The sequence below is a fragment of the Spea bombifrons genome, chromosome 6 (assembly GCF_027358695.1).
Source record: "Spea bombifrons isolate aSpeBom1 chromosome 6, aSpeBom1.2.pri, whole genome shotgun sequence".
NCBI lineage: Eukaryota > Metazoa > Chordata > Amphibia > Anura > Pelobatidae > Spea > Spea bombifrons.
Genome location: NC_071092.1, coordinates 1,733,618 through 1,759,608, shown reverse-complemented (window position 1 = coordinate 1,759,608; position 25,991 = coordinate 1,733,618). Strand labels below are relative to the sequence as shown.

Below are 25,991 nucleotides of genomic sequence, written 5' to 3'. Positions count from 1 at the left end.
ACTTTTTTATAATTTCATACATAGACTGTATTATCCCGCACGCACATTTACCAGGATCATACAACCTGAGATGGGTTTAGTAAATATTTTCTTGTAGATTAGTGGGGCTACCCCTGGATATTTTTTTGTAGCGTTTAGAATTTGTCTTCTGTAATGTGGATTGGGAACCCACTTGTACCCAATCACTTGAATCAGGTGTGAGGATGGACTAGAGCATAAAGACAGAAAATTAGCCTTTTTCCAGGCATTTCCCCAAATCATCTGCCTTGTGCACTGCTCTGTAGATCTTAGACCATTAAACGTATTTCCCTCCCATCCAGAGACTGCAGTCCGGTTAGATTTGTAGAAGCAGGTTCCCAGCGACGGGGGATTTAAATCTTTTCCTGGTGTTGGTTTTCACATGAGTCAAGTAATACGGAGGAAGATACAGTAATTTGAAAAATGCCGTCTCGGAATGTAGTAGCTGATTTTCTGGGATCAAATCCAGTTTCAAAATTAAACCACAAGATATTAGAAAGTACCTGAGTCAAACCCCCACCTGAATAGAGAAAAACTTTAGTGGGGGAGCCTGCTTGGGCCCTTTGATGATGATAACTTTGCTCCCTTTTCTTTTTACAGGAGCATTTTTGTGATGCGGGGGAGGGGTGGATGATGGATAGACAAGGAATCATATCTACTGTGAATAAAAGATGTAAAAATAGCGCATTCGTCATGTTCAGCCATTTATCGTTTGTAGTAACGCATGTGCACCCAGATTGGCGAATACTATTTTCTCTGCTACACCAGACATTTATATATTTAGTGTTCCTTTAAAAAATAATATTTAGAAATATTATGGTTTAATTTTAATATATCAACATTCTGCTAAAATAAGAAGTAAATAGACTTTTTAGTAAAGTGTTAATTTATTCCACATAACAAACCTTGTATTAAAAGGTAATATTATTGCATATATTTAAAAAAAATCGTTCCACAGACTCTCAGGATGCCCATGAAGGCCAAACTAGTTGAGGTTGTTGCATTGCATCTTTATGGAGCATGTCTTGGAACCTCAGCAAATGGTTACACTTCAGATGGATGAAGTGTCGGCCCCATGTGTGCTCTTTACTCTTTAAATGAAAATGTTCCTCCAGGTGATACATCACGCCACATGTAGTGTTCCTATGTAGTTACTGTCACAGCGGTGGCAATCCGGGTAGATTCTGTCCATTCAGTGCTTTCGAGTAGCCATCTGGCCGGTGCTCTAGGCAATCTTCGCTGACATTGGAGGCTCTGGATGGCATATAGTGCCCCCCCCCGCAGGGAAAGATGACACCCCCAGCACAAACTTTTATCAGCTTGGCAGATGGCTGGTAGTCCTACTGAGTCGTCCGCCATTTGCAAGATAATGCTTTTTACATGCAGCAGGCTATGGGGAGCATGGTGGGTACAGGGGTCTCGCTATGCATCTACTCTAAAGTTCAATCTTATCCCACTTCTCACCATCCGCTACTTTATAGGATCTCATCGCGGGAGGTGAGCTTCACCATCTATACCAAGCATGTCTTGGAGGAAACGGCAGATTTATAGCCACAGACAATAATTCTTAATGTGATTAGGACTCGGTACATGCAGTTACATTTTGCCTTTAGTTTTGGTTTTCTGCAAAGACTTATTTTAGTAGAAAATGTTCATTCTTGACATCCGTGACGGATGCGTTTGGCGCGGCCTCTGGCCAAATAAATCCGTATCGTTCTGTTCATCTGAAGCTGCAAATCTCTCTTTATCATTCCTCTTCCATTTCCTATACTGTCAAAAATATCCAAATGGTCTAAATTGAAATTTCCTGACTATAATGAAAAGCTCAGGGTTTGGGCTGGATCAAAGTGAAAAGGGGAAAAAAAGAGAAAAAATATTACGCTGTCCATGTTCCAAGTAGATAAATCGATTCGTAGAACACAGGCGCTATTTTAGGCAATGTTGGTATATAGCTAAATTCTAAAAATATTGCTTATCTCAACAATATTAACAAAAAGGTGTTTTTTTGGGTGGGCTTTGCTTTCATTTCCTGCCATTTCAGTTCAGTCAGCTTATTGTCAAATAAAAAAGGACAAGTTTCCCTTATTGTGTGAACGATGTCATAAGTGTGACTCACGAGTGCTGAGTATTCGGGTTCAGGACACTAGTAAGTGCCGTCTTGTTATGGACTACGCATGCCCCCGTTACCCAGAGCTATTGCGGGCCTTGAACAAAAATTTGAACTTAATTATATTGCGAGCTGAATTTAAGCTGCTCTATAAAGTCATTTCCCGTCACCAAATAATAATAGAAGATTATTTTGCCGCAGAACGTCCTGATCTCTCCTAGTGAAACGTTACAAGTGCAGGGAGTTGAGGTTAATGATCCGGCGATGGTAATCTTGGTCTGTTCTGCCGCAGATCTGTAACTTACTCATTTTTTCTACTACTTTGTTTTAAATTTCATGTCATTTTATTTCCGGTACATTTTTATTCCAATGACTTATATTTGGGGCAGGGTTTCCCTTCTTAAAATACAATGGCCGTCCCTTGGCCGTGTGTTCCCAGGAAAACCTCATAAACTGACTTGGAATCAATAAACCAAACAAAAAAAAAACGCCAATTAAAGAGGACTTTATAACAAACTGGGATTTCTGGTTACGATTAATTCTGATGTATTGTGAGAAGCAGTAAATATCCAAGTAATTTATGGGCTCCCTTGTTTTGGTAACTCCGTCAAAGGAGACGCACAAATAATCTCAGGAAATACTATGGCTGGCGGCAACGTCTTTTCTAAACATATTGGGGAAGTCCCATGAAAAATATTTTTCTCCTTTTGCATGAATCCCCAGCTCTGTATACAGCATTATACCCCCCGCGCTGTATACAGTAATAACCCCATAGCTCTGTATACAGCATTATACCCCCCAGTGCTGAAAACAGTAATAACCCCCACCCAGCGCTGACAAAAACTTGGCTTTATTTCATTTTATCCTAATAAACCCCCAATAAACATGCAGCCGCCGTTGCTGTCAGTCATGTGATGTTTTGGGTCACTTTCTGGCTCAAACACCACACTGAGCCGATGCTTTATGTTCCTCCATGGACTTCTATTGTTCTGTTTCTCACAGGCAGTATGAGAAGGAGTCGGGGTGTTTGTCTCATAGATTGGGTGAAAGTAAAAGAGTGGAAGCTCATACGATATATATACATACACATGTTAAATCACAGCGGTATTCCTAATCATCAGGCTGGAAAGGTCTTCGGGGGTACTTTTTGGTTACAAGTTGTTTCTCAAAGCTTCCTGCGAGTGAAATAATATATCATTTACAAAAGCTTTTTTAGGCTGTACCAGTCTCTCATGCCTCTGTTTGTATTTTCGTGAACTGTACTTTTATGGGGATTTGATCTCATAATCCTGCTGCGATAATCACAATTAGAATGTTAAATCGCGCTGAGCCTGTTCCGTGCGAGGATCCAGAACACTTGGCCTTTTACGAGTACGCGATGTTGCGAAAACATGTCTTTTTCATGTAGATACACTTTTATTGTGCTTCCAGTTACTGTCCTGTATCCGCTCCCCATACCCTTTACACAAACAGTCTCCAGAACATCCCGGGTTAGAAGGGGATTTCGGATAATTCACTTGGCGCCGGGATCCGTGGCGTATAGCGGGAAGAATAAGTCAGGATAAACAGTTGGGAGGTGGCTGCAGATAAAATGTGTACGTTGCTGATTTACTATTTGGAAATTGAAAGTGAACGAACAGTGTTCATGACGGTAAGTGGCAGCTTAGATCATGCGATTATTTTTATGACATACAGAGCCCAGAGTCGGATTAGGTGGCCGAGAGAGAAATATTTCCCAGCGTGAGGATCCCACACGATGCTTTTACAAGCGACTCTGTATCTGTTTACAGTCAAGTGACTTTAAAGAAGCCGACGTCTTGGAGTGGAAATCCTCGGTGTTGTGACGTTTTCCCGCGCGCTTCCAGTCTGCCATAGCAAGCATGAAGAGAAACCTGAGCGAGTTTGCTCCTCACAGGCTTCTTGACAACCTGCGGAAGGGTGTTTTGCTTCAGGTTCCTCCAGTAATGGTAATCGCCGATGAATCTGGAGACCTGTATTTAAAGCTAACACTTAATACCAAAGCACTGCGTTCTACGACTTTATTATCCTTTCGTATGCATCATTAGACAGAGATTGTGAATCTTCTCATGCTTATCTCTGGAATATTGTATCCAGTAATCATAATGTTACTAATTCAATCTGCAAATTCTTCCATAGTTAATAATATTGAATATGTTAAAAAGAAAGAATACATGTGATGTCACATATATCCTCCTCTCCATTTATAAAACAAACAATGCCTGGAACGATATAAATATCATTAAATGTCTGCTCCCCGATTGATCTTCCACTGAATGATCCTTTCTCCTGGTTTATATAAAGTACATAAAGAGGATTATATTCTGGGGGTTTTTTTACCAATTTTTTTGTTTTAGTCATGTTGTTTGGAATATTTTTAGAATTGTATCCCTGCCGGCCCCCCGCCGCACCCAGGTGATTCCCCCCGTTAGGACCCACCACAGTCAGTGCTGGGTGTGAGCAGAGGAGGCTCGTTACCCCGAACGGCAGGAGGTTAACAGCATAAGTACGTCGGCCCAATCTGAAGGGGAGTGGGGCTATTTGGGGAGATTTGCATTTTGTGATTAGAAGATTTTGGCAGAAGAAATGGCTGCTGTTAAAAGATTTTTTTCTGACCTTTCTAAGTAACTTTTTATCCTCAGATACTTTTTAGTATTTTAGTACAGACAATACTGACTACATTTTTGGGAAATACAGATGTTAAAATTCCTAAAAGGTTTGCATGATTAGATTTTTTTCACCAAAACTGGGAGCTGCTGGTAGTAAAGACGGTCGTGTTTCTGACAGCCGGTGTTGGTGCGTTTCATGGATTAAGTTGATTGAATGGATGGGATTGGAAGTCGAGATCGTCTTTACTCCTGGTGGAGAGGGTAAGGGTTAAGTGCCACATAATTGGGGAGCAGAGATATTGAAAGCCTTTATGCCCTGAAAAGCTTAAAACGGTGACGCCGTGGAATCATTGCCCGGGGCGACCTTGTTTTAGTGAGCCTACGATTGCCCCTATAACCAGTCATCACGTTGAATGATTCCTGTGTCCACTCGGTGAAGATCTCGTGCTGAGGGGGAAAGTCACCCCATGCAGTTAAGGAAAGTGAGATTATTATATAGATATTGGAAAGATATTCATTCTCCTCGACCTGCCGCTTTAATTGAAACGTCTCAGGCCCGGTTTAGCGGCCGGCGGTTCGGCTGACAGGTTGTGAGGGATACCGAGGCTTTAGAATTAAAACTGTACTTTCTGCAGCTTCGCCCGGAGGCTGAATTCATTTCTCTTTAATGTCCTCACTTTCCTCTGGAATTTTCATTGTTTTCATGGCTGGAAGGATTTTCCTCCCTTTGTGTGCTCTGATTGAGCTGTATAACTGTATTCTAACGCTCTTTAACCCTTTTCAGTGGCAAGAGTGCGTCCTACGCAGCGTTATTTATGAGAGTGTGACTTAGATTGACAAAACGATACAAAGACTTGGCTCATAAGCTTGCAATCTAGAGGAAGAGACGTACAGGGGAGCTACTCTGTGGATCAGGAGAGGAGGTGAATGAGTGGAGCCGGACGGGTCATTGGATGGATGAACTCTAGTGGAATCATTTATGGCTCCCTAAATGTTTAGACTCTTCCCCTGTGTGTTTTGGGGTCACTCGGCTGCCGGGTGCTTCTCTTTTCATCACAGTTTATGGAATAGTTAATAACTGTCCTGCTCTGCTGTTATAATGGGGCGAATTTATATATAAAACAGTAAAAATACGTTCTAGGTTTGCTGAATTCTAAGCATGATTGTTGTACATAAGGGTGCAAAATAAAACCCCCACTAAGACAGCGGAGGGGAGAGGGGTGATAGCCAGCGAGAGCGCAGCAGGTAGGCGAGGGGTGCCGCTTTTTCCTCTTCCTGGGGATGTGGTTTTCATTTACTCTGAAACGCAGTTCTTTACAGAATGGGCAAGTCGTGCGAGTGGCTGGTAACCGGGTTTCCTGATTAGAATTTGCTATAAATCAGCATGTTTCACTCTGGAAAGGTTTTTCTACAGTGTGGCATTCTGGGTGCCGACATTCATTTGAGGAAATAATTCCCGTTTATGCTCTTTGCATTAGGTGTCAGTTTGGATAGATGAATTTTGGGGTCATACATCACAGGGCCGTCTCTCACGTGTATAAAGAAGTTATTTTTACAGTCCTAATTATCAGAAGTTTGCAAAATGTTATTATCTGTTCTTTAATACTTACGAGTCAAACAGCTTCTCAAACTAAGCTTTAAGGAAACATAAAAGTCTCCACGAAGAAGCTCTCACCCGGGGCAAACATACGTTATGCACAATGGGTAGACATGGCACCGTCGCCATAGTAACTAATAGAATATTTCTGCCACTCTAGATTGTAAGCTCCTTCCCACTAGTCAAATTGATATGTTACATAGTACTTGTCATGTCCTCTTTATCCACTGTACAGCGATGCGGAATATGATGATATATAATCCGCAGCGAGTCGTCGTGCTCCATTTGCCTTTTAGTCTCTGCTCTGTTGGCCCCAAATCCCTCCCGGGAGATACGGTCTAAAGCCAGGCCTTCTTGGAAAAAGTAATGAAGAATTTGTCAAACAGAGTAAGGTTCAGAGAGATTAATAATTCCTGACGCTACACTTTCCACACCGATCCGGCCTCTGATCCCAACCAAATGCCCAACAGATGCACCACAACAAGCACGTTCATCCCAATGAGCACGTGAACAACATCAGCGCCACCATTGCGCCTGGCGCGGGTTAAACAGCCATGTAGCCCAGAATAGGGGACAAGTCACAGCATGTTACCGGAGCAAAACCCCTTTTCCTTTTGCCGTCTCCTCGGGTCTCCATGGAGGGCGACTTTCTCTGATGAGGGTTTTGCTTACCCGCTGAGACTAATTGCTATTGTGTTTGGATATCAGAGGCTCTTTTAATGCAAACATGAACCATTAATAAAGACGTGAATATATTAGGACTATAAAGGAGAGGAAGTGCCCCATTGTCATGCTTTTATGCTAATGAATGTTCCGCACTCAATGGATGCTTTTCACGGGGACGATTGTTTTGTATCGGAGAGGTGTCTGCTTGCATGGGATGAAGCTGTATTGTATACATTTATATACATAATCTTTCCTCCCCATTAACATATACCCCTCTCTTACTGTCTCCCAATGTGCACCTTCACTGCTCACTGTCTTGTGAATGGCAGCTCCAGTCCCTGCATTCCCTATCATTTAAACTCTATCACACATACCCACTACGGACATCACATCGTGCGCTAAATCTGTGTGACGGCGCCAATACTGCAAAAATAACCTTTAGAGTATGGGAGCTGATTTTGCCCGGAGAAACCTTTTATGTCACAATTTTATTATTAATTTGATGTCACATTTTTCAGACTGAAACGTTGTATTGCAGGATAAAGCGTTTGTACGAGGCAGTTTGCAGACAGATAAAGTTTAAACGTAACTGTTTGGATTTGGAAACAAAGCATCCCGGAGGGGACGATCTTCACAACGAGCCTCCGTATTACCCCCTCCCAGTTTACTTGGTACAGGAGGCTGTTTTGTAACTGCCACTTAAAAAAAAAAAATTCAACTGTATTTAGGGTAACTTGTTTCTTAAAGCTTGTTCTCTGCCAATAACCGAATAGAAACATGGAATTTGGTAGATAAAGGACCATTCAGCCCATCTAGCCCGCCTGACGTGTTAAATCACTCAGTATTGAAAATCTTTTATATATATATTATACGTATATGTTTTTTACTTTTTGTGTTGGTGCTAGTTCTGTGGTTAAAGCGATAACATCTCCCTTTATATATAGAGAGACAGAAAGCTTTTCTCAGCACGATCCGACAGCGGCTGCACAGAAATCATTTCCTGCCGCTAACCAGCGATTTCCCCGACGATTAGCTGTGTGTGCCGGTTCTGTTCACCAGCGATTAGCTGCGTGTGCCGGTTCTGTTCCCCGACGATTAGCTGCGTGTGCCGGTTCTGTTCTCAGCGATTAGCTGTGTGTGCTGGTTCGGTTCCCCGGCGATTAGCTGTGTGTGCCGGTTCGGTTCCCCGGCGATTAGCTGTGTGTGCCGGTTCCCCGGCGAATAGCTGTGTGTACCGGTTCCGTTCCCCGGCGATTAGCCGGTTCCCTTCCCCGGCGATTAGCTGTGTGTGCCGGTTCTAGGCATCTGCCGGTCCCGCTGATGTTCAGCACTATAGCAGCCGCTTCCTCCCCCTGCGGTAGGCGGGCTCTGTCTCTGATGACTGTGGGCTAGTGTTCTCGTTGCTGACACCATAAGCCAGTCTCACTCCGTCTCATTCAGGCTCAGCAGTCAGGCAGTGTAATGCAAACACACAACACAGGGCTGGATTTCTGTAAGCTGCCTGGATCCCAAGGCAAAGCTCTCTGGAGGTGAGGGGGGACTCTGTCTGCTGGGTTTAGCAATCAGGATCAGCTGTGACCACCATACCAGCTAGCCCAGACGCCACGATGGTGGCAAAGGATTACCCGTTCTACCTAACAGTCAAACGAGCAAACTTGACTCTGGAAGTGAAGGCTGCAGCTACTCCCATCAATGGAGCAGAGGTAAGAGTGAAGTTTTTGGATCATTTGGATCTGGCTTACAGAATGCAGAGGAGTTTGACGCGTTCTGTGCTGGGGAGAGGCTTACGGTGTCTGAGGTTTAATTTCGTGCTCCTGCAAGGTCTGTCTGATTAGAGGGGGCTTTTATTTCTGAGTGATTGATACAATTCAGCACTGAATCTCGTTAGAAAGCTGTGAATATACGGTGCTGATACATACGGCGATATTTATATCATACTGAAGAATAACCCTTGATAATCCACACAAGTCTGCCGGGCAGATTAGAATTACTCGTCTCTGCAGAATTTCAGTAGATGCCAACATTGAAAAAGATAGAAACTTACATAAACTTTCAGGTCCTAAAACCTTCAATTTGAGTTTCGAAAGACCAAACCGGCTGTGGCTTATTTTAAAATATTCTGCTAGATTCGGTGTTGGAGATAAATCTGTCACAAGTAACTGAATAGCTGTCCTTCCACAGATTGCAATGGGAAACATGAGATAAATGCAGTGATAGATTTATCTCAATTAATCTGGGCTGATATATCTGTTTTTATCTCATGCAGTCCATAGATTTATCGCCACAGTTGTCTTCATTCCAGTGTGTGCTGCGGAGCTACTTCCACTGTGTTTAACTGCAGGTGTTCTTTCTTACTGGTTTGCGCTGGTTTTTAGATTTGGAGCAATGCCTCCTTTTTGTGTTCTGAAAGGGGTAAAGATGTGTTCTGTATGTGAGTTACAAGGATGTGTTTTAGTCCTCTGTCGTGTAATTAATGGGTTAAACTGAGCAGGTATCATGTGTTGCTGGATAATATTTAGACAGGACGGTGTCCGTGTCTCCAGATCTTTAGCTGGACCTGTCTGGACACGGCTCTACTTGCCAAAACAATTCCGTCAAGTGAGTGTGAGTGTCGATCACACAATGTTGCCGTTGAGCATGCTTCTCTTTTTGCTAGCAGTTTGGCTGCTGTGTCTTGATAGTAAATTAGCCGTTAGTCCTGCTTGGTGCAGCGCACGGTATAACATCTGCAAAGTGCACGCTTTGCCCACGGAGAGGAGTTTCACCGAGTTTATTCAACAACTGAACAGACTTAACATCCAAGACGCAGGGCAGAACACCAACGGCTGCCCAACCGTGCATGCTGTCAAAAACCAAGAGTCCACCAAATGCAGAAAGTCATGCAAAATACAGAGAAGCGTCAGTGATGACATCACAACATTTAACACTTCCAGGGGCACTTATCTGTCTAATTTAAACCTGTGGCTTCCTCTGCTGATATGTATTGTAGAGATAGCAGGAGTTCTGTAGGTCGGTCATTTATCGGGCCCCAGGGGTGACTGGATTATGACCCTCGCTCCCCCTCTGAGTGCTGTGTTCTCTGTCAGTGTACTCGCCTTAAGCTTGGAGGGGAGGGAGGTTTCTCTTAGATAAGCGTTTTTCTGAAAGAGAATGACCTTTGTTTTCTCAGGCACTTCTAGACTTGCAGCAGCTGCCAAAATGTCCCTGCGATCAACAGTTTTTCCAGTCTTTGAAGCTGTATTAACAGCCAGGAAGGCAGCGCACCAGGGTCTACACAACACAGTTTAGCAAAGATTGTGTAGAGAACTCAGATTGTGACACAACTAGAAACCAACACTTACTCATTATAGCAAATCATTCAACTATGAAGAAAATATGCTCTGTGGAATAAAGATATCCCGTCGTGATCACTGATCTCATGGTATAGATACATATTTACAGGAAATCCATTCACAAAAGCTGCCTCTCCAGAGGTCTTCTAACCCCTAGAGCCATATTCTTGCTTATTTATAAGACCACCTTACTTTAAAATCTCTGCAGCAAAATAAAGTCTGATTATAGTGAATTCATCAAACTAGGAAATATTCTATTTCTTTTTAATCCATGAATCAACCTCCTTTCCAGCAAAACGACAGAGATGAGACACTCGCATAATGAAGTACAAACGGATGCTCTAGAAATATATATTTTGTCCAAGATCAGTGTTCCAACTTCGAGCTGCGTCCATCTGAATGCAAAAAAAAGAAAAGATGACCTCAGCCTTTTTTATTTCCAAGCAAAGTATGCAGCAGAGAAGGATATATCATTCATCAAGACTCATAAGATTTAAAAAGCAAGGTCAGGACGGGCTTCTTTGAGCCATGCGATCATTTTACTATTAATAGGCTAATACTGGAAGATAACAGATAGATGCCCTTGGTCACGGACAACTGTGCTGTCATTCAGGACATGGTGAAAATGTAGAAAGAAAGCTCTTAATTTAAGGACAAGAACCATTCTATTTAATGGCATTGGCCTCCAGCTTCTCATAAATCTGCCCAATTATATTAATATTGACTTTTCCTTCATGTCTGGTGTTTTTCTAAACATAGTTTATACCCCTACAGGTGGCATGATGGGGTCATAACAGGGTTCAGTTCACTTAGCACGGTCTTTAGAATCCCAAATTCCTTTGTAAGTTTAATGAGAGTAATGCCTTTTTGACGCTCCCAAGTTCCCACTCCCATTTGTCCGGACAGGTTACAATGTGTGGTCCTACCGAGGGCCATCGTTTTCTTAAGAGGCCCTCAAATTAGCAACAAGAAATCTGTCAATATGGCTGAGCAGCTGAGTGATTCCTCCATGTTCACCAAAGGAGATCTTTAACACCCACAATGCTGGAGGTCTTCAGAACGGAATTACCTCGGAAATACATTTTTAAATAAATGTATTCATATTTAATATTTTTATGAACACAGTATGGATTTAGGATATATTTTATTTATATTTTTTATTGAAGTTTACTTCTATGCGGAGGTTGAATGTCTTAATCTACTTTCTGTCTCCTACAGTAGAAGCGCAGACAGCACATTCTGGTGGCCATGTATATAAAGTTTATTATACGTGTATTATAATAAAGCCCGTTGACAGGACTTCAAGAAACGTTCAGTTGCCAGGTCTGTTCTTAGGCCAAACATAATGTCAGTTGGAATTGGAACAGGATAGGGACTTATCATCTGATATGGGACTTCAAACAACCTCCCTTATCTCCAGGTCACAGCTGATGAGCAAAAACCTTCATGCCTACAAACTCTTCCTCATAATCTGTGAAGCCTCCAGCCCTCCAAATGAACCCACCTAACCTCTTTAAATGACAATGGCCACCATAAAGAACAAACAGTAATCAGAGTTTTGCTAATTGCTTCCAAACAAACCATTCTATTGTTTATCTGAGCAGGAGGAGGTGAGATACTTACAGTTAGTAGCAGGGTGTAGGGAATAGTTCTAAAAAAGTATTGATTATTTAATGGTTACAGTTTGAAGCCAATGAGAAGATTAACTTTAAGAAAGTTTGCAAAATACTTTTTATTGTTGTGAATGTAAGACAATTCTGATGCAAACACCTTTACAATATAAAGTCTCATTTGCCGTCGATGCGAGATTATAATAAACCCGTCTGGTGGGTGCAGCTGAAAGTTGACCTTGTTTTTCTGCTGTTCGGTCGGCGCTGTTAATTCAATTTGACCGGATGGATTGCATTCTGCCCAAAGGGGTAATACAGTAATATCAAGTGTTCTCTCGAGTGTTCAATTGTAAAAATGACAAGCCGAGGAGTGGCTGTAACTGGCTTTTTGGGGTGTGCTGTATAGATCTGTAAGATATGCAGTGCATTTGTATCCCGGGGTGTAGGGTTGTGGGCTTTGTCCAGGTTGTCAACAAATCTTTTTTGTGTTCCAGACTGACCACGATTTGCAGGGTTTGAACACACGCTGGGGATGGTTTTAGTCCAAAGATTGTTTGGGGTCCAAACACTTGTCCAGAACTGTTAGCAGTATTTGTCGCTCTCCATCATGTGCTATGAACGTTCAGCTGCACAGGCCAGGAAGGTGGTTTTCTCAGACCCTGTCATAAAGGCCACCTTTTAAAAATTGAAATATTCCTTTAGTATCTGGTCTGGGATAGGTTTTTCGTCAGACCTGCTTTTATGTCTGCTGCAAAGAACTAGGAAGATTTAGTTCCTGCTTCACAAATACAGCGGATGTAAATTGAAATATTCAGTCGCAGGGAAACGCTATACATTCTATGATGTGATTCTCAACATTATTGCAGGAGCTCTTCCCATGCAGCTATGCACGCCCCGTGTCTAATAGGACATGGCAACTAAACCTTGGAGATATTCTTATGTATGGGTCAAGTGCCTGGTCCTGGGTAGTGTATTTCTTGATTTTTTGACAGTGCGTCCCTCATAAAGTTGGACGTCATTTGGAGCAGAGCTGTCACTCACAACCCTGCATGGCGTTACATTTCAAGAGGCAAAGATCAGATCGCTTTCCTGGGACAGGCATCTGGAGCCTTCTGGTCCCACAAGGTGTTGTGGCTGCGCAAACTAACAGGTTTTTCCAGTTTTGGCTATTTATATAATGGCCATGGACGACCTGATAATAGGACCAGTGGGTTTCACCCCCTCCTCCAGTAAAAACAATCGCTCAATCTCCGGTGTGCTCAGCATTGTGTGATCGCTCCCCAGGCAGGTAGGGATTTAGGCCTTTGTGGAAAGTTTAATGCTCACAAAATGAATGCCATTTAAAAGCGTTAACATTTTTGGGCAGGTGTGGCTCTTTATTGTGTGGGCCTCAAACATCGCCTGCAGCTTCATTCTTAAAGGTAACATATTTCAAGCCAACCTAAAGTTTGACGTTTATTGCTAAACTTGGGTGTTTTTATAGGCAGAACTTTTATGAAATGTCACTCAGTTGTTGTTCTTAAAAAGCTCTGTGTTTACTTTGTGTCTCTCTCTGCCTTTGAGCATATAGTACATTACAGCGGCGAGCGAAGTAAACCCTTAGAATTTACAGAATATAATGAAGGGGGATCTATGTGATTTCGGCTTATGAGATAAATGCACTCGGCAAAGCCCTTGATTTAAAATGAATTGGGTTTAAAACTTGCACAGCCAGCAGTCTGCCTTCAGGAGAATGATTTCTTTTTCTTAATCTTTTTTTCTTTTCTTCTTCTTTAGCTGAATAATTCCAAATGTATTTTCCATCTAACGTAGATGTTTTCATAACTCCCAAAGTCAGGATTGATTGTGTCCCCCGTATGGGAGACGTTTAATGTGGTTTTTGGACCTGATTTTGTACGTTACGGCTTTGCGATGTCTGGGCCAATTTCGCCGGTAGCAGACTAATAAAAAAGTAATAAGCTCTGGCAAAAAGCCACTCCAAATGTTGTCCTACCTCCGTAATACTGTCTGCATTTGATAACTTGTAAATGAAAACTCTTACACTGGCCAAGTGCTCTGTCACCATTTTATTTCTTTGACCTTTTTCTTTTTGGCAAATACGTGGACATTAAAAAGATACTCTCTTAATGGCGAATCTACACCATGACTGTCCAGGTATAAGCAGCATGATCTTATTTTCCAGCCAGGACTGAATGCCTCGCAGCCTCAAGGCCACCTTTCTTTAATTCCCAAAACAAACAAAATCCCTGATCGTATGTTTCAATTTCCGCCTTAAACATTAAACGTTAAATGTAAGAGCTGAAGACACCTCATAAGAACTTTAGCAGAAAGACCTCCGTCTCCACCGGGCTGCATGATCCAGGTCACCGAGCCTTTCGTTCTTTGGATAATTCCTATCTGAGCTTTTGCTTCTTTTATTCTTTCAGAAGCTGAATAAAGCAACTTCTCCAGCTGAGTGCGTTAATTGGAGGGATGTGGGTGGGCTTGCTTAGTGAAATTGAATAGAGAATTAATCAATACCATGACAAAACAATTTAACTCAATCTGACAGCCCCATTCCAGCTAATAATGCGGGGCGATTCCCTTTATCAAGTCCCATTGAGAGGCATCCAAGCCAAGTATTTGATTAACAGTGAACTGTAAGACACTCCAAGGGCAGACATTTGTCTAAAAGATCATTCCTTTACTGATTTGGGTTGGTTTTAAATGAACCTGGAGTAGCAATGCAGTAGATCATCTATCAATCATCTATCTATCTCTCTATCACCCTGCGGAAAGGCTTTACAGTTGCTTATTCACGGAGTGCGTATTATAATAGCTTTACAAACCGATTTGGCCGTAACCGTGTGTCATTCCAAGGACACGTTCATTTATTCACATCTCTTTGTAACTGGGTGGTTTTAAGTTGCCAATTTCCTATTTTAAACTGGAGTATTGATGTCAAGCGCTTTATCTCCACACAGGCAGCTTTTCGATGTTTCTGATGCCGTTTTGCTGTTAGCGCAGAGATGCAGTTTGTTGTTGTGGTTGTTGTAGTTGTTGTGGTAGTTTGTCACGTTGCTAAACTCTGTTTAAATGTTTTTAAAGTTTATGCGCAAATGGCAGGGTGTTCCCGGTGATCCGCCTTTAGGTGTTACCAATACATTAGCAGCTCTTTTGTAACTAATCTCCTATATTTGCTCAGAGCATTTGCACCCTTGTAAATCTGACACTTTCAGGAATCCGACGCACTCTTTGCAAACAGTAAATCAAATAAACCGGCGTGGTGTGAAAGCCACGCATGCTGGAGTGGAATTAAAAGGCCGCTCTAATAATCACATCGACATCTGTCTTTTGATGCGAGATGACGCTTACATTTGACATCTGTACATTTTGTTATTTAATAGGAAACATTATAAGACACAAACTGAAACATATAGCAGAAAACAGAAAAGCCTGAACGCCTTGAAGTTCTGGGTTTGAGAATATAAGGAAGCATTAACTGATGGCAGCAGCCGTGTTTCAGGGAAGCTTTCACTATGATCACCACGTCATGGATGGTCAAAGGTTGTCTGTTTTGGGGGAAACCATTTTTCATACTTGTAGTAATGTTTTGATCTGTGAAATATACAGCCCTGTCCTGTATGCAGCAGACAATAATCAGCGGATGTTAAATGACTCCAACAAAGCGAATGTCAAAGAAAGCAGATCAGACTTCAATGGAATTTAGAGAGAAGAGAGGAACGAGTGAGGGGGGTCTGGCACATAACGCATGTCATTAGCATAAACTGGGGGTTCAGGACTGTGGTTTGTGACACGTTGTGGCATTAGCCCAGCCCGTAATATGCGCCATACACTAAATCCGTGCATGAATAATTTAGGGCCCAGAATCACACTCTCTCTATATATATGAATAATTCCTTTTTATTATTCCCATATCTACACGCTGCTAGTAGCCGATAGACATGCGGTGATATTCATCTCAAAAACATGCAGCAGAGAGGAAGGACAATCCCAATTCCCTTTAGAAATTGCTACAAAAAAGGATTCTTGTGTTAACATAAACAAAAGATAACCAGTTATAAGTGCCCTTCCAGGAATGGCACAAACAAGGACCCACTCCTCAAAAACCAAATGAAACAGATGTAACTACTATTTACTTACTGCTAAAACCAGTTTCCGTTATGCAATTACACCTGTACTGGGGGAAAGAATCGATTGGCTCTTTTTGCCTATGACTTTGGGGGCATATAAAGCCTTTTCTGGTTCTTTACTTCTATGTCTAAGCCAACAGAGTGGGGATCATTAGTCTTTATTGATTTGACACATGATCATCATCACTAAGCTTGGAGACACACAGACAATTTCTGGCACAAAATCCCAAGGAGTCCGTTTTATTTATGGGTCAACAGTGAAAAATATTATCCGGTATGGCTCTGGGGAAGTCTGGTGTAAAGGAAATAGGCCAATAAACATCATGTTTCTTTGAAGATAAAAATGCAGAACAATAGGGGTGCGAGACATCGGAGGGCCGTGTCTTCTGCCAGGTCTGGAGAAGGAGGCCAGTAGGCAGAGACGATACGCAAGAAGCCTCCAGCGGAGAGGAAACAAAAGCAATATATTTTCCTTGTGTTTGGAAAATAGCCAGTTTGTGTTATTCGCTGTTGTTGGTTTTGTAGTGCCAACTTTCTTTGTTTCAGTTTGTGACTGACTGGGGTTATTTCTAATCAGAATAAAAAGTAATATTCTAATCTGAATAAACAAAGTACCATTTTTTTTTATTGGAATGGAAGTGCCGGGATGGGGCATATGACATAAAAACTGATATACCTTATAAACAGATTCTCTCTCTCTCCCCGTAACCTGTAGAATGCCTCTCATGCTCAGCGCATTTTGCTTTTACCTTTCTGACTCCCACCCTGTAAAAGGTCTTTAATACATTGGATTGGATTTGCTTGCAGATGGATAATGCCATATAAGTGCAATTAGGATCGTCAATTCTTACTGTTTTTGCAAATGTTTTTTCGTTACCATTGATGGTTATTCTACATGGGGTGTTTATCTTATCACATATATATGTGTTTTTCTTTTCTGCTTGCATTATAGGAACCTAGTACTAAGCGGGTTAAACCACTGTCCAGAGTCACATCACTTGCCAACCTTATACCACCGGTGAGGGCAACACCCCTAAAACGCTTCAGCCAATCACTGCAGGTAAGAGCACACCTGACTTTGCCGTATATTTAATTTAAAACTTAAAAAAATGTTCTTCTGTAAAGAATGAGAAGTCAGAAGTCCAGGGATTTATTGACGCCATAGCAAGTAACTGAGATTAGTGATCAGCTCTGCCAACCCTCAATAAATCATAGATTTTCCTGGGGTAACCCCAACACCCTGCAAGGAACACGTCTTAATATGACTTTCTCTGCTGATTTAACGTCTGCAGAAGGGCTTAAAACAGGAATACATGAAGGTAAAAAGAAAATGACATTGTCAGTTGGAAAAATATCTCTTTATATTTTGTTGATTTTTTTAGTGCAGCTTGGTGATGAAAGGTCTGATTACTGCTGCTCCCGGTCTGCATGTGAAGCCTTTGACATGTGATATGCACGGCTGTAAATTATAACGCATAACTTTATATGAAACCGTAGCCGCGCTATACACAATGAAATAATGTCTAGCCAGGGTCAGGAGCGGAAACTCGAGACCTCTCAACTCATCTGTACACTTTATGTACACAGTATATATATATTATATAATCAAAAATATTTGTGTGTATGTATGATTGTGTGTATATATATTTTTTATATATATATAGAGAGAGAGAGAGAGAGAGAGAGAGACTGACTTAGTGTAGAACAGAAAAGGGCTTGTTTTCCTTGTTTTTTTGCTCTCTGTATCTGAGTTGCATACAAAAGCTGCATTTATTAGAGAGAAACGTAAGGCAGACGGATCTGGGGCCGCACGCCTCGTGTGTAATCTAGAAAATAGTGGATTGAATGACTAGAACAGAAACGACTAACCGGCTGGGAAAGAAACCTCTGAGTACCACTAGGGAGAAGCTATATAATCGTTCTCACAAGCCATTTGCTATGGGAGAGGTCAGGGTGGTGGGGGTTCTGGTTCCTGGCTGAAAAGAAGACATTATTAGTTCCAGTTGTACGCACCAGCGTGGAAAGTAGATGATGTTTTGGCGAGACTTCTTTTCGGAGGTTGAACACCCGTCTTTAAGCAGCTGTGAGCACTCACTGTGCGTCTGTGAGCTTCTGATCTAGGCTTACTTACCTCTCGCAAATTTAAAGCCTGTTTCCACTTAGAAATTCTCTTGAGAGACTTTGACAGACCAGTGACTACACACATCCCAAACCGCTGCACATACTGCATCGAGGCGTAAGAGAAGTTCATCGAATAAATCAGACACTTAAAAAACTTTAGTCACATAGCAGTACTATGCGATCCAGGTTAGGGACAACGTTCAGTCCATGAGGCCGGACTCCATGAATAACTGCAGAACTTGTACAAATGTCTTGTTTTATTTGATGTTTTTCAGCGCTCCATAAGTTTCAGGAGTGATAGCCGGCCTGAATTGTTTACCCCTCGACCATGGGCAAGAAATGCCCCCCCTGCCATCACAAAACGAAGAGACAGCAAGTTATGGAGCGAGACCTTCGATGTTTGTGTCAACCAGGTCCTCACGTCTAAAGAAATCAAACGCCAGGAGGTTGGTATTTCCATGCATGACTGGCTGTTTGCTCACAAACATAACGACCGGGCAGTCAGTATGTTGGAAGTCTAATAATTAGAATGTAATAAAACTGATTATTTTGTATCTTCTGACGATTCTTTCACAATGGTTTCATGATGTAAGCTCTAAATGCACTTAAAAGGGATATCACTCCTTTGATGTGAAGGAAATGCCCTCTTTTAACCTATTTCATCTGCAGTTTTCAATGGAACTATTGTGCATCGACTTACTAAGTAGAGGAGACATATAGTATTACCACGTTACTGTTTTTTTATTCTAAAGACACTAATCTATTTATTTATTATTTATTAATATTTTTTATTTATTATTTACAATGTCTACTATAGTAGTCAAGACACTGGGACAGGGCCCTCTACTTATTTCATAGGGAGATCAACACATGAACAGGTTACAGGTTTCAGTGTTTTGTTAAAATGTTTTCAGTTTTGTGGCTTTTTAATAATCCCAGCAGGAGCCTATAAAACCAAGTCCACAAATAGCAGCTCTTAACTTAGAAACATCCCGCTTTTTTAAATGTAAAATTTGTTCAGTGCTTTTGACTAATGAATTCTTGGAAATTAGGTACATGACAACATCAAAGGGAATCTTTAAAAAAAAATCACATAGGGTGCACCCCCCCCAACAATTTAGCTCATTAGAGAATATTTATTACCATAAATTTGTTTTTCACAAGAGTATAGAAAAGGTGTTAGTTGTCCCTCTTTTTCTTTGTACAAAAAAACACAGCATGGGTTAAAATCTTCCTTAAGTAAATCTGTTTGGCAGGTGATATCCCATCCTGAGACTTTCTGTGTCTTTGATCTCAACATGTTGGGATTTTAAAGACAGAAAAAATTGTGCAGATTTGCCCAGGATTATGCCGCTCCGCTAAATGCCGTCCTTTCCAAAGCAGGAAACCACAGTTCATTTGGAAATCTTAAAAAGCATTTATAGTTAAATTGTCCGTTGGCAGATGACTTGGTTGAAGTGGTCGCAGTGCATGCGCCCGCATTACCGGGTAGGCAGCTCATCATCCGGTCATTAGCTGTGTCTTGGGAGTGTGGCAGTTACCTTTTGCCACATTTACAGCCTGAAAACACAGATACAGCACCCTATCTCGTCACTAGTTTATAAAAGCCAGATTCAGCGAATCTTATGAAGAACTATTAGGCTTCAAAGAAAATACAAATAATGGTCATGTCCTGGCGTCTAAGAGTCATCCAGTTATCGACAGATATGAATTTTCTGTATAAAATATTAATGATCTATTCCTGTTTATTTATGTGGATACATTTATAATGATTTCCTTATATTACTAAAATTCACACAAATGTCTGAGCGTCCAAACCAACACAGCAGACATATGTGGAGCGTTTTCCTATTTTATCACCGTGCAGCCTCATTCTCCGTCACGCTGACGCTTGGGTTATATTAGCCGTGTTTTGGTTTTTGGAGATTTCCTGTGCCAGTGATCCGTTAAAGAACAAAACAAATTAATGGCTCAGGGAGTTTGTCCTAAAACACGAGTTAATTAAAAATATAAGCCTCGTTGAATTCTTCTCTTTTTGTTTTTATTTTTTTTAAATTTCCTGTTAACTTAGATTTGTGTGTTTTTTGCAGGCTATTTTCGAGCTATCACAAGGAGAGGAAGATTTAATAGAAGATTTGAAGTTGGCAAAAAAGGTATCTATACTTTGCTGTCCTGAATTCTGCAGTGAATATTGGGGAGCAGAAATGCCTAAAAATCAGGGGGTCTCCTTCTAGTTTTCCTTTCTTTCTAACAGACCCCACCAGTCAGCATGTTACATGTGAGTTTTTTTCCTTTGTTTTTAAGGCATACCATGACCCCATGCTGAAACTCTCAATAATGACAGAGCAGGAATTAACCCAAATATTCGGGACCTTGGACTCCCTTATCCCGCTGCATGAAGGTAAAAACTTGGTACATTCGGACTTTTTCATATTTGCTTTAATAGTTTTCTTAGAAAAAGTAACATTTTGTAAAAATCTATTTGCAGATCTCCTTCGAAGGCTCCGTGAAGTCAGGAAACCTGACGGATCCACAGAGCATGTCGGCCACGTCTTAGTGGAATGGGTAAGAAAATGATTAATCTAAAATAAAACTGGTTTAATATAGTGTTTTCTGACTGGCTTTTGAGAGATCATTTTCAGAATTTTACATGTTTATGATGTTTTTACCAACATTACCACCGATTTCAGCCATTTCTCTGCACTATTATTCAGGAAGGGGGTCTGTCGATATAAATGTTCACACAGGATATGAGGCAGGGCCAACCCTGATTACAATCTTCTACAACACAAAAGGATGCTTTTCTGAGCCTCTATTACCTGTATAAAAGAGGCCTTTGTGATTAAATACAAGTGCTTGCGGGATTCAGAGGCTGGCCGGTAGCCTTTGGGCATCTCATTGTGTTGGGAGAGTATTGTAAATGCACGCGGAGTACGTTTCCTATACATATGCAAGGCCAGCGGACATTTACCAATAAGGCTGGGTTCCCAACCCTGTACAGTATTGTGGGAAATTGGTGAATATCTCCACCCGGCCCCTTATCTTTTATGCCTTTAAAGATAACCCAGTGAACCTGGGAATAATTTGGGCGTTGAGTGCTGAACCTTTAACATGTCTAACGTGCTCTTTAGCAACAACAATGAATGTACGTGTTTTTGGTAGTTTCTTCTATTGGGCAGGTTAAATCAGCGTAATTATTGCAGGTGCAGGCAGTGCTCTGAGTTTTAAATACGTAGTTTTTCAAAAAGACAAATAAAAGTTGAAAATGTGCACTCATACTATAAAATGGTTTATTGACCTGGGACGCCAGCATGCATGGAGACAAACCGTGTGGGGTTGCGTCTGTACATGGAGCCAGAGAAATTCATGGCCTGTCCTAATGAACTCGTTATTTTATTTTTGAAGAAGGCTGGCAAGTTAAGAATCCAACTTTCCCAGATTGTCCCGTTTAAAAGTATCGCTGACGTAGGACAGACAGCCTCACAAACTGGCTTCACTATGAAGCAGCAAATGATGAAGTGCTGTGTAATTCTGTAATTGCAGATTATTACATGCAATATACTTAATTTGGGATAATGTCACATCATTTTTTTCTTTGATGATCTTTGATCTGGTGTAAAACAGTTCTAGTATTATCAGCCACTTTGTGACACCATTTTGGTTTGTGTCGTAAATGATTCTTGAGAAGCTTGAGATACCAACTAAGGAAATCCAGCACCGGACTGTAAGCACGAGCTTCGCACAAAGCAATGTGTTTGCAGGAATAAGAGCAGAATGCTGCGTCTGACTTACTGAGAGTTATTTTAACTAATTTGTTGGAACTCAATAGGCTGTCAATCTGGCTTTGTGAAAACTCTTTTTAATGCCATCTGTGAAAAGAGGGGAGGTGTAAAAACTTCTCTTTGATTCGTCTTTGTGACACGGTGTTTACAGTCTGTCACTGGCGAAACATGTCAGAGAACATTATCATTTAGGTTGAAGGAAGACAAAGGACCCTCAAATTACCAGCAGCCTTATTCTTTGAGTACTTTCAGCAGAGAACCTCTCTTTCATCTTCATGACCCTCATCAAATTTAAAAGGGTTTCTTGAAGTTCATAAATTGAACTTAAGTCTTTTATGGGACACGGTTATGAGAACTGAAGTATTTAACTTGTGTTAACTAGAAGGTGGTTAATGAGAGAACACTAATTAGATTTAGACGCCAATTAATGGTGATAACTGCTTTATGTATTAAATACATTCTAAAGGAAGGGTATAAATAAAGCTATGTATAGTACAGTTAAGGCATTGCTACGCACCATATTAAGTAAACACTTCTGCGCTCTTTTTATATTTAAAATGAAGCCGCTTTAATGAGGCTAAATTTAATTTAATGTTTTTTTATGAACTCTTATCAAGTTATTCTCTAGCGTTCATTACAACACTGTTTAGAAACTGAGGATTAGGTTTTTAATAGCATTTAGATTTAGAAATAACAAAAATGGATTGTTTTGAAAACTTTTCTTCATGGCGGTGTTTCTGAAATGCTATTTTGCAATGTTTTGCCCTAATGTGTCCTCCTACAATCACTGACCCCGTCTATTGCCTCTGCCTGCAGCTGCCCTGTTTAAACTCATATGACAGTTACTGCAGTAATCAGGTGGCAGCAAAAGCCCTTCTGGATCACAAGAAGCAGGACCACCGGGTGCAGGATTTCCTCCAGCGGTGCCTCGAGTCACCTTTTAGCCGCAAACTAGACCTATGGAATTTCCTTGACATCCCAAGAAGTAGACTTGTAAAGTATCATTTACTACTGAAAGAGATCCTGCGGCATACCCCCAACGATCACCCGGACCAACAGCATCTCGAAGAAGCTGTGAGTATGCCCTTCTGTGATATACGTTTAACCGTAAATGTGTTAGCTGCGTGGACAGTATTATTTTCTTTTTTAGTTTCCAATTATTCCTTTTGCAAAACTCCAAAAAAAGAAAGTCTAGGCAGATTCAGAGATTGCATTACACTGAGAAATAATTCATGGCCGAATATAATGTTCTCAGGATGTAGATATTTTTAGAAGGTATTTAAACCGACATCTTAGATGGTGATTAAACTGCTATATTTTATTCTTTTTCTATGAATTCTTTATGAGCAAAGTCCTCTCAGATGAACATGGATTAGTAGAAGGTTTTTAACCAGAATCTTTTTTTTTCCCTGACAGATTAATATCATTCAAGGGATTGTGACAGAAATTAATGTAAAAACCGGGGAGTCCGAATGTCATTATTATAAGGAGAGATTGATTTATTCCGACGAGTGCCAAAGAGACCCACTGATAGATAATTCCAGAGCTCTGTGCTGTCACGGGGAACTGAAAAACAACAGGGGAGCGGTGAGTGTCCGTCTTTAGCCTCTATCTATTCATGTAACCTCCATCATCATTACGTTTCGGTTCTGTCACCCACGGAATGCTATGTATTTGTTTTAACGTTACTTGCTGGTAACATTGTGGTACATAAAAGTGATGTGCTGACAGCTGGTATAAGCGTGGAACTGTGTTTCACTAACAAACTGCTACATTTCGGGATAAGAGTGTGAGATAAAGGCCACAGAAGCCTTGTTGTGTCTCTTAGCCCTTTTATGTGACAACCTTAGCTAAGGTCATTGTTTTTCTTTTTTAATCTTTCCTTTTCATACACAACACACATCAGGCGATGCTCACCCCCTCATGTGATCCCCCTTGACCTTTCAACAACAGAGAATAATTTGACAGAAGCCAGAAGTGATGTTCTTTGATCATTTGCTTTGTAGCCAGTTGGCCTCGCTGTATGTTCATTTGCTTCAATTTGCTGATTACATTATCATTAGCAAATGAACGTACTTCAAGCGCATGGACTTTATCCACGAGAGATTTGACTTCTACATAGGAATAGCTGTGGGCCCAGCCAGATTAGTTTCCAAACAGCCTCAAAGCTTTTTTATTGTCCAAAACATAGTTATTGCTGCAGGTGCTGATAAAAAAAATCTACTGTCCCTCCGCAGAAGTTTCACGTCTTCCTGTTTCAAGACGTTCTGGCCATCACAAGAACGATAACTCAAAATGAGAAGCCTTACTACCAGCTGTACCGGCAACCCATCCCAGTGAGAGATCTTGTTGTAGAAGACCTACAGGATGGAGAGGTGCGACTAGCGGGGTCGTTACGAGGAGCCTTTAGCAACAACGAGAGAAGTGAGTTATCTGACTTTTCTATATTGTACTTTGACATCAAATTACTGCCAGCAAACATGGACTGCATGTTCTACAAGAACCGTGTTTGATCTATAATTACCTCTACAATTAACCTAGTCTTTAGTTAGACCACGAGAGCAAAACTGTGCATAAAGCACTAATGTATATATACACACACACACACACGTGTGTGTGATCAAAAATGTTGTATTTATTGTTTTTCTACTGTTTATTTGCAGTTAAGAATTTCTTCCGAGTTGGCTTCAAAAACAATGTACACAGCCAGTCTTATTCTCTGCAAGCGAATGACAGTTTCAACAAGCAGCAGTGGCTCAACTGCATCCGACAAGCCAAAGAGTCTGTTTTATGTTCTGGGGGAGATGAAATGCTGACCTCAGAGGGACACTATTTAATATCTCCCGGTGTAAATAGAAACTCCCAGCCACCAACGAGGTTTGAGCAAATGGAACAATCGGACAGTATTTCAGACTGCAGCATGGACACGGGAGAGGTTGGCATGGACTGTGAGCACATGGAACAGACAGACTCAAATGCTGACAGCCGGCATGTGGAAAGCGATGTTTGATAAGACACTTGGTGTCTTCTGGAAATGGCGACTTGTTACCTGTACAGTATTTGCATTCCAAAGAAGCACTTTCAAAACTAACGTCTTTGCTTGTATTATCCATTGACATTAGTACCGTAACCACAACATCGGCTCACTTGTCCTCTACAATCAGAACGGCAGCATCTCTGTGAGCGTTTACCGTGGCTCGGGTTAGATGACATGCTGGTGAAGCTAATGTATGACATTAAACCACCTGCAGTCTGTGTGAGTTACATGGAGGGTACATGTTTACTGTTACAGCTTAACACTGTATCTCATAAAAGTATCATTAGTCCGTATATATTTGAATGAAGTAGAATCCCAGTATGTACAATACAGATAGTTATTATTTTGTGAAGAAAATCTTTGCATCCAAAGAGTTATTAGCCAACTGTATTAGCAAAACACATGTAGGTCATTAGACAAAGCTGGCACATGCCAAGGTTTCCTAATTAACCCACTTATTATCCGAACCAGAGAAACTATATATACTTTTTTATTTTGGGCAAATGGATTCTAATGTGAAAAGAGTTTGGCTGCAAAAAAACAAATCACCTGATGTTGTATGTATGTAGATAGAGGGTCATTTCAGGTACGAGGTCAGTTAAGAGTCTGCATAGTGGAACTGTTGGAATGGTGCTCCAAAGCAGACTGTGACAGCTCCTCGTTCTGAGAGGCTCAGCCGGGCGTGTCGAATATCTGCTTACAGAATTCTGCAAACTTGCAAAAAAAGGCAGAATGCTAAATGGCCTCTGTATATTGTAAAAATCCCCCTAGCTTTTGCAGTGACAAGGAAGACACCGTACTGCTATATAAATCACTTTGTCTAGCACAGCACAGGTATAACGCAATTAGATCGGATACTGGGGCAGAACCGAGACTAAAACCAAATGAGGACGCCTAACATGTTATTAGTCCCTTAAAAAAATTATATGGTGTGATAATCGCACATAATTAGGCAGGGTTA

The 25,991-nt window shown here is 41.1% G+C and overlaps 1 protein-coding gene across 3 annotated transcripts in view; it reads left to right on the top strand.

Moving 5' to 3' along the window:
• ARHGEF3 (Rho guanine nucleotide exchange factor 3) overlaps positions 1-25,991 on the top strand; it is a 44,907-nt gene extending 18,916 nt beyond the window's left edge. For 2 of the 3 annotated variants that reach the window (XM_053468699.1, XM_053468698.1), the window contains exons 3-11: positions 17,043-17,150; positions 18,487-18,657; positions 20,302-20,364; positions 20,516-20,612; positions 20,700-20,776; positions 22,810-23,067; positions 23,410-23,580; positions 24,231-24,417; positions 24,657-25,991. In XM_053468699.1, coding sequence (XP_053324674.1) covers positions 17,043-17,150; positions 18,487-18,657; positions 20,302-20,364; positions 20,516-20,612; positions 20,700-20,776; positions 22,810-23,067; positions 23,410-23,580; positions 24,231-24,417; positions 24,657-25,003 — 1,479 coding nt within the window. In that variant the 3' untranslated portion in view covers positions 25,004-25,991. Of the gene's footprint in view, positions 1-8,446; positions 8,719-17,042; positions 17,151-18,486; positions 18,658-20,301; positions 20,365-20,515; positions 20,613-20,699; positions 20,777-22,809; positions 23,068-23,409; positions 23,581-24,230; positions 24,418-24,656 lie in introns of those variants that run through there. The other variant, XM_053468700.1, reaches the window with a different exon arrangement.